A 9,711-nucleotide genomic window follows, 5' to 3' on the forward strand; every position below is an offset into this window, starting at 1 on the left:
TCATTTCTTATTAACCGAGGCGGTTAAAGAAACTGTCTCTCAAAATTAATTAACCGAGATGGTTTTTCTATTTACCAAGGCGGACATCTGTAAGGTGTCCGCCTCAAAAAATGAGGCCCAGCCCATGGCCCACAATTGCACTCGACTATATAAATAGAACTTAGTTTTCATTTTCATTCCATCCTCTCCCCCTTCCTCATCAGCCGCCGCCTCCTCCTCTCCCTCAGGCGCTCTCCCACAACCCTCTAAATCCCTCTCCCTCAGGCCCTCTCCCTCCCGGCGACTCCTCTCTTCGATGGCGGCGTGAGGGCCTGGCCCCTCCCTCCCAGCTGTGGCGGCACGCGGGGCCCAGGCTCCTCCTCCCGACGGCGGTGGTGTGGGGGCCCGTGCCCCTCCCCCCAGCGACAACGGCCTCTCGGCGATGGCCACGGCGCACGGGGCTCGTCCCCCTCTGGTGCAAGATCCAGCTCCGACGCGGCGGATCCAGCAACATGGAGGCTAGATCCGGAGAGGAGAGACCGGATCCAGTGGCGAAGAGGCCGGGTCTGGGCGCGTCCTGGCAGGGACGACTCCGCCAGTGGGTCGGGGCGGCGAGCCAGGCGACGGCGGCGGCGGCACAGGGCCCAAATCTGGCTATTGGGCTGGATCTGGGCCCTGAATCTATTTTTAATATTTTATTTCTTTAACCGAGGCAGGCACGAAATCGCCTTGGTTAATGCCACATTAACCGTGACATTGAATCTGAGGCGGTTGCGAAAACCGCCTCGGTTAATGTGTTTTGCCCGCCTCGGTTAAGTTTTTTTGTAGTAGTGAGCTCTGCAACAATCAGCCTTGGTGGCTCCATTCATGGAGGAGCACAAGCAAATGGCGCGAAGCCAGTACCCTTCGAAGTCTGAAACATGAATTACAAATCATCATAACGATACGTTTGCCACCTGGTTGCAAAAGGAACTCATGGGCAATGATGAAATTCATGAGCAGCTAGCCTGGCTGGCCAGGGGTCCAGCTAATTCAATCTTGACTTACCAAGGATATGAAATTAATGGACACACATTTTACACAAGAGCCCAAGATAACAAGAGCACCAAACAAAATAGTGGTGTCCGTATAGATGCCACAGATTCTAGTGGCTAAATGAACTCAGATTTTGGTTACATTGAGGAGATCTGGGGAACTCGACTATGGGTCGTTAAAGATTCCTATATTTCGTTGCCAATGGGTGAAGCTGACTGGAAAAGGTGTCGACATCGACGAGTACGGAATGACAATAGTAGACCTGAAAGAGCTTGGCTATCGAGATAAACCATTCGTCCTAGCTAAGAATGTCACTCAAGTTTTCTATGTGCATGACATGTCTAGCAAACCCAAGAAGGACAAGTCTAGAAATAAAACAACAAAGGACAAGGCAGATGGTGATGAGCCAAAGCACCACATAGTTCTGGCAGGTAAAAGAAAAATTGTGGGAGTTGATGATGTCACAGATGAAGAAGAATATAACAAGGTTGAAGATATGACTCCGTTCGCAGTGGAGGTGGACACAAGTATCCTTTTAGCCCAAGAGGAGGCTCCCTACGCACGCCATGATCACAATGAAGGGATGATTGTAAAGAGAACCATCTTAATATTCCATTAGTTGAATGATTATCTCTTATAATATTTTTCATCGTCATTTACTATTTGTACTCGTCAAGACAACTATCTGATTTTATTATGGCATCAACATTTACTATTCATAATATTCTGAAACCATATTTGAGTTTTGATGCAATAAACATTTTATTAGGTAATTAATAGATTTATTAGACAACTAACAGATTTATTAGGAATTTTTTTAAATATTTTCAAGCAATATTTGATTTATTAGGTAATTAACAGATTTATTAGGAATTATTTTGAATACTTTCAAGCAATATCTAATTTATTAGGTAATTAACAGATTTATTAGGAATGTTTCCGAATATTTTCAAGCAATGTTTGATTTATTAGATAATTAACAGATTTAGGAATTTTTTCTGAATATTTTCAAACAATATTTGATTTATTAAGTAGTTAACAGATTTATTAGAAATTTTTTGAATATTTTCAAGCAATATTTGATATATTAGGTAATTATCGAATTTATTAAAAAAAATTGAATATTTTCAAGCAGTAATTGATTTATTAGGTAATTAACAGATTTATTTTGAATTTTTTTGAATATTTTCGAGCAATAATTGATTTATTAGGTAATTAACAAATTTATTAGAAATTTTTTCGAATATTTTCAAGCAATATTTGATTTCCCGAATATTTTCAAGCAATATCAAATTAATCTTAGGCACTGGTTGGAAATGCAACCAATACCTAAGGCCGCCTCAGCCTCCTTTGTGCCACCTCCTCAATGGGTGGCTCACCTTCAGCAGCACTAGTAGCAGCCTCTGCGGTCGCAGCCGCCATCCCTACCGCCACGTTAGACCCCTGAGTTGTATGGACTTGATTTGGAGGCACATATATGCTAGCTTTGCATTTGAACTTATATGGACTATTGCATGGACTTGTACGGACGATACTAGAGTTTATTTGCATTTGTGCATTACCGGACTATATAAACTGCCTCCGATGTTTATTGTGATATATGAAATGGGTGTGATGTTTATTGTGATATATATGAACTGCTTGTAATGATTGAGGTACCATATACGTCATCGACAAAAAAGCACACAAAATGTGGTCACTTTGTCGTGTGCAATGACCAAAGCACACGGCAAAGATGTCATTTGAGCTACATAGAAACCAATCTTTGCCGTGTGCCACACCTTTAGCACTTGGCAAAGTTTGAATCTTAGCCGTGTGCCATGCTGTCATGTCACAAGGCAAAGCCGCCGTCCCCATCAAGTGGCCATCAATTTTATTCTTTTTTTTTTTGCCGTGCGCCAGCAGGCCGGGGCACACGGCAAAGGGCCTCTCTGTTGATGCCTGTTTGCCAAGTGCAATGCACAGTAAAAGTTTTGCCGTGGGTATTTGGGCCTTTACCACGTGCCTCTGGCACACGGCAAATAACATGAATCCCGTAGTGATTGTGTTGTTATTCAATCATGTAAATCACAAGCAATAACCTAATGTGCCATGTACCGTACGGATTGGAAGGTTGACCCCGCGGATTGGAGTGCGTCGAGCACACATCGCTTGGCAGCATCAGCTCTGGCGAGCAATTGCTGAATTGGATTCTTGCGTTGGGGAACCGCAGCACGGAGCTCGCAGCCTCCGGCACGAGCCCGGTCATCAGAATCCACCGCTCGGTGTTCATAGTCGCCGCGTCCCTGATGTATGGGTCTGGAGAGGCCTCCGTGGAGGTTTAGGACGATTTCCCAGTCGGCTTCGGAGGACGTAATTTTTTGTGTAAAATATATGTCCGGTCCTCAAACTTGTCTCAAAGTGTCATCTAGGTTCCTAAACTCTTAAAATGCATTTTTAGATCCCTAAATTTGTCTGGAGGTGTCATTCGAGTCCCTAGACTCTCAAGATGCATCTTTAGGTCCCCAAACTTGTCTTGATATATCATTTTGGTCCCTAAACTCTCAAGGTGAATTTTCAAATCCCTAAAAATTACCATGAATTAATTGTATTCAAAATGGGTTGTTTATTAAGCTATTTTTTTCAGCTAATTCATTTACAAATCTTACCACTAAGATCATTTTAATTCTAAATTAGCAGCTTATTATTCATACATCGTGGGTTAATCTAGAACAATTGATATCAACGATGTATATTATAGTTTTCATATTTAACATGGTGATATCAATGCTAATTTTGAATATTTTCTACTAACTATTTTATATTTTGCATGCGCTTTGTATAAGTTTATTAAAATAATTTATTCTCATTCCCAAAATAGCAATTCTTTTATTAAATTTAAAGTAGCAAAAGAACTTTTCATTAACTCAAAGTAGAAAAACAACATTTATATTAAATTAAAAATAGCATCTTGAGAGTTTAGGGATCTGCATGACACTGCGAGACAAGTTTATGGACCTAAAGATGTATTTTCAGATATTAGGGACCTATGTGACACCTTGGAACAAGTTTAGGGATTTGAAAAATGCATTTTGGGAGTTTAAGGACCTAGATAACACCTTAAGATAAGTTCGAGGACCGCCCATGTATTTTACTCTAATTTTTTCTATGTAAACTTGCTGAAAGTTAGATATATTTGACGTCGAAGAAAGTCGACATGGATTGTTAACATTTCAAATGAAGGATCTTATATGTTCAAATCCATGTATCAGTAAAAATATGGGAATATGAACCATTACAGCTATTAGTGCTGCCAAACCCATATTCTAAAAAGGGAAAAGTCTATTTTTGGACCTTGAACTTGTCGGGTCGTCCGAAATTGAACCCCGAACTACGAAACCGGGTAACCAAGGTCCTCGAACTATCAAAACCGTCCGAAATACAACCCTAAGTACTGTAGCAAGCGGTTTTGAAGGTGGTTTTGCACACGTGGCACGCGGGGCCCACAAGTCAGTCCACGTCAGCACCTCCCTCATTTCTTCCCTCTCAATGACAAGTGGGTCCCACTGGCACCTCCTCCTCCCTCCCTTCCTCAGCCATGGAGGCGGAGGCCGAGCTCACCCCGCCGCCCCACCCGGCCACCTCGCCCCGGCACCTCGCGCCGCAGCGGCGCGGGCCCGTCGCCTCCTCTCCCTCTCCACCAGCGGCGGCCCCCGCGCGCGCCGCCTCCTCCGCGACCTCCTCCCTCGTCTCCCTCACGCCCGCTCCTTCCGTCGCACTGCCGCCCGCTCCCTCCGCTCGCACAGCCGCCCGCTCCCTCCGCCGCCGCCCGCTCCATCGCACCGCTGCCCACTCCCTCCGCCGCCGCCACCACCCTCTCGCACCGCCGCCCGCTACCTCCACCGCCGCCCGCTCCCTCCGCCACCGCCACTGCCCGCTCCCTCCGCCGTGCCTCCCGCGCGTTGCGCCGCCACGCGGACGGAGCCACCTCCCGCCGCCGCCACCGCCGCCCGCTTCCTCCTCCGCCTCCGCCGCCGCCCGCTCGCACCGCCGCCCGCTCCGTCGGCGGCGTAATCGCGCCCGTGGTCCGCGTCCTCGACGCGGGCGCTGGGAGCGCGGCGGCCAAGGAGCGGGCGGCGCGGGTGCTCGGCAAGCGGCGGCGGAGGAGGGAGCGGGCGGCGGTGCGACGGAGCGGGCGGCGGAGGAGGGAGCGGGCAGCGGTGCGATGGAGCGGGCGGCGGAGGAGGGAGCGGGCGGCAGTGCGAGCGGAGGGAGCGGGCGGAGGGGCAGGCAGAAAGGAGGAGGGAGTGGGTCCCACCTGGCAGTGTGGAACGGTGTGATGACGTGTACTGCCATGTGGCCCCATGATGCCACGTCACAAAACAGCCATAGGAAACCGCTTGCTACAGTATTTAGGGTTGTATTTCGGACGGTTTTGATAGTTCAAGGACCTTGGTTACCCGGTTTCGTAGTTCGGGGTTCAATTTCGGACGACCCGACAAGTTCAAGGTCCAAAAATAGACTTTTCCCTTCTAAAAATGACAACGGAATATGTATTAACTTCAAGGTTTTAACTTTCCTGTTATAGTTTCCGCTATAGCTTGCTAGAGCTTGAGACACTATTTGAACTCATGTGTAAACCGTTATAGTCTATTATTGTCTCGTTTAGTCTGCTATTAGCTGTTTTTAGAATCCCGCCGCTAAACCCTTTAGCCCACTATTTAGAATTATGATTAACTTAGTGACAATAATGTTGTCCATATTGCGCGCACCGATCAGCAGGCCCCAGCTCGGAACCCCACGGTGCTCTGGCCGACGTCGTATAGCACCTCGAACGTCCGCTGCTGGACGTTGCCGATGATGCTTAGAGAGTTGTCGTCCTCGTTGGCCGTGAACGCTAGGCAGTTGCCCAACATGATGCCATCCACGTCCAGGTTGATGACCGCGCCACCTGCGAATACCAGCGAGACAGGCGGCACCGACGGCACGCCGCCGCCGCCGAAGTCGAAGCACGTGTCGAGGATGCCCTGGCCCTGTGCCGGTGGGTACTGCGCCATCCCGGCCCTGAACGCGGACGACAGCGCCGAGTACGCCGTCGGTGGCAGCTTTGTGACGACCGTGCCGGAGTCCATCAGCGACCCGCCGGAGAAGACCGAGGGCGGCACGTCGAGCTGCGTTCCGTCCAAGGTTTTAAATAGCCGGCTATAGCTTCCGCTATAGACCGCTATAGCTTCTAGAAAGGGCGGCCGCTATGGCATTTAGCCCGCTAAAGCCGGCTATAGCCCGCTAAATTTCGGATATAGCCCGCTAAATGCCGTAACGGCAGCTCTACCGCTAAACGTCTTAGCCGGCGATTTAAAACCTTGGTTCCGTCCACCACGATGGCCTCAAGGGCCACTTGGTAGTACGCCGGGATCCGGTCGTTCCTGATCATGGGCGTCGTTACGAAGTCCGCACCGCCGCTCGCCGCGCCGAGCGTGAGGAACCCGGTGGACGCCGGCGTCGGCGGGAGGCAGTACGAGAACGCCGTGCCGAAGGTCCCAGCCGTCTGCGACACGAGCGACTGCGGGCCGCCGCCGAGTCCCATGAGCCCGTCGGTTAAGTCGTCGTGGCCGGACTTGGCATGGCTGCACCCAAACTGGAAGCCGCTGATGGTGTGGGATCCCAGCGTCAGCGTGTCGGAGCTGTAGGTCGCGGTGGCGCTCGAGCCGTCGGCGTAGTGGACAGTGTACTGACACTGCTGGGAGCTCGAGCATCCGGGGTTGCCCTCTTCACCGAGCTGCGCGCAGGCGGCGGAGTCGCAGGAGAACGAGGAGTACGTGGACGACGAGCTGGGATCAAACAGCGCGTCCACCTGGGAGTGGCACTCCGGGCACGGCTTGCACTGCACCCACGACACGTCGCTGCCGGTGTCGATGAGAATGGTCTGAGTTGCCGCCGGCGAGCCGATGCCGACGGTGATCACGTACTCCAACGTGTCCAGGGAGGAACCCAGGGTGCTAGGCACGGTGGCCTCCGATTGCTGGGCCCTGTTGTCGCGGGTGCCGTTCGTGGCGCCCGAGAACATCCGCTGGATGTAGCCGGCTCGGAGCTGATCACGGCGGAGCATCTCCTCCAAGGTTGGCATCTCCTTGGAGGGCCGCGGCGAACATGGGCCGTGCCGGTGGTGCAATGGAATGGTGGTGCCGCTGCCGGACGACGGAAGAATCGCTGAAACAACAGGACAGAGCAGAGGGAGTGAGCGGGTTACTAACACTCCACAGAACAACCATTTTCAGATAGAAAGAAAACGAACACCTTTCAGCTCCGTGCAGACGGCATCAGGGCTAAGAGAGCCAGTGGCAAGAACCCTGTAGCTGGGGCCGTGTCTTGCGTGAGCGAGGAGAGAATGGTAGCTGCAGACGAGGAGAAGCAGAAGCTTCATGGCAGTGGCCATGGCTGATCCTTGGTTCCAAGGCAATGTAGCAGCTGCTGAGATGTGTGGTTGGTTTGCTCCCTTCGAAGGATAGCGTCCGTCTCTCGGTTATAAATCGACAGCACAGACAAATGTCAGGGAAATTTCATGGAAAAGGGTCAGGGTCATATTGCCCCGTCGCGTACGCAGGTTTGGACACTGCTGCTAGGTAGATTCTTGAGTAAGTCGTCTATGGTTGTCTTGCGTGCAGACTGGTGGTCATCGCACAGAAACTGACATTTCAAGGGTCATGTTTCGAGAGCAATGTAGGTCCGCGTGAAGTGTGGGAAATTTGATGGAAATACAGGTAAATATGAAAACACAAGTTGCTCGTAGGTACCAGCATAATAGCCATGAATAATTTTTTTTTGGCTAAAATAGTAGCCAGAAAAAACAACATACTTTTAGCAAAGCTCCTGGAACTCCATACTAGACATGTGAATTTTTTAATACTATTTGGAGTAAGTTTGAAAGGAATTTAAACAATGTATTATTGATTTCTTGAGTATATTTCCAAGCTACCAATTTCTAATCTGCCACAACAAGTTACAAATTACTGAAATTGGTGTGTTTTGCACCTTTAATTTACTTCCAGAAAGATAACAAGAAACTAGAAAAGGTTTATAACATCGCATATAGCATCATAGTTACTACAAGACCACATAGCTGGATAGATGAACATACCTGGCTAGTGAAGATTTGCTCAAAGTTTCCATAGCCTTGATGTATAGTATATGTAAATGAAACTACAACATCTCTGTATTCGATAAGCATCAGAGAAGTGGCAAGCACGATTGTTCATCGATTCAGGGAAAATATGTAGTGTAAACTCAAGACATTTTTCTTTTTCGTGACCTCTAGGCTTTTGATTTGAGTTGAATCGTGTGTTCATCCTGTCAATCCCGAGCGTTTTTCTTTTTCGCCATTTTTGGCGTATTTTTATGTGATTTTCCATTCGCAATTTATACTCGATCTTGTTGCAAACTTTTTCTTTGATCTACTAGGAGCTTGTTTAGATGCACCTTGTAAAGTTTTTGAGAGGGAATCTTTTCACATTTGAAGTATTAAATATAAACTAATCACAAAACTAATTACAGAACTCGTTTATAAACTACGAGCCAAATTTATTAAGATTAATTAATCCATCATTAGTACATAATACATGTTTATTTTGGCAATTACTATAGCAATTTAGTGTCTAATTATGACCTGATTAGGCCCATTAAATTGTCTCGTAATTTACAAACAAACTATGCAATTAGTTTTTTTATTTCGTCTAGATTTAATACTCAATGCATGTGTCGTACACATTCAATGTGATAGTTTTGGAATTTTGAATTTTACATCTAAATCAGGCCTAGGTCTTATAGTTGCGCATCTATGGCTGAGGTTTCATTTTGATTGGTTGAGATTTGAGTGAGTAATTTGTGTTTGAAATCTCGGTTTTGTTCTTCCCCTTTTCTTCGTGTTCTTCTGTTCTTGAAGCAGGCAAAACGTGACGCACGCAGGAGGGAGCTGCTCGCGGCGGCGCTCACACGGCAGCCAGCAGCTGCCAACGCTGCTGCAGGGCTGCGGCGGCTGGCCAGCAATGGCCGGTGCTGGTTCTCTGCGAGGGAGCAGAGAGGCGAGCGGTGGCGCTGGGAGCCTGTGCGCGCAGCAGCACTCAGGCGGGGCGCTCGTGGCAGGCCGGCACGGCCAGCAGCCCAGCTCGCTGCTGCAGTTGGCCCAAGCGGCTGCCTGCAGGCCGAGAGTGGCCAGCAGGCTGCAGGCCCTGCGCGAGGACCAAGCAACCCAAGAGGGGCAGCTCGCCCAAGGAGCCAGCGCCAGCGGCCCAAGGTCTGGCACACACACGCGCATCTTTGGTCACGACATCTTTGGTCAGGTGTTCTGCAGCTCAGCTCTTTTGTTCATGAAACGTTGCTTTTCCAGCTACAGTGCTTGATGATTGGTTAATAATTGCTTGCTGATTTAGTTTGTTACTTGCTATCCGCAGTAGCTTTTGGTCTGTATTTAGTTAATCCATGTTGCCTTGTCTCAATTATTTACTGCAGGGTTAATTATGTATGAGCAAGTAGTAGATTACCTTTTGTTAATTAGCTTTTGATCTCTCGTTAATCTTTTGCATACTTAATTAGGGTGCTTTAGTGAGGAATGTTGAGTACTCTATCCTACTTGTGATGAGTGAATTGTCAACCGTGCGGTGTGATCGTGCGCTTGGTCTTTGGATTGCAGGTACACGGGCGTCGAGTGTCGACGGAGAGTTG

At 48.5% G+C, this 9,711-nt stretch overlaps 1 protein-coding gene across 1 annotated transcript; it reads right to left on the reverse strand.

The window, feature by feature from the left end:
• Window positions 1-5,523: 5,523 nt before the first annotated feature.
• Window positions 5,524-7,506, reverse strand: LOC120711860 (aspartyl protease family protein At5g10770-like). Its single transcript, XM_039997525.1, has 3 exons — window positions 7,291-7,506; window positions 6,360-7,203; window positions 5,524-6,168 (listed from the first exon to the last, which is right to left on the reverse strand). Exons 1-3 carry the CDS (start codon window positions 7,427-7,429, stop codon window positions 5,769-5,771), a joined length of 1,383 nt encoding a protein of 460 aa, XP_039853459.1. The 5' UTR covers window positions 7,430-7,506; the 3' UTR covers window positions 5,524-5,768.
• Window positions 7,507-9,711: the final 2,205 nt, after the last annotated feature.

Source organism: Panicum virgatum, chromosome 6K (assembly GCF_016808335.1).
Source record: "Panicum virgatum strain AP13 chromosome 6K, P.virgatum_v5, whole genome shotgun sequence".
Taxonomy (NCBI): Eukaryota; Viridiplantae; Streptophyta; class Magnoliopsida; order Poales; family Poaceae; genus Panicum; species Panicum virgatum.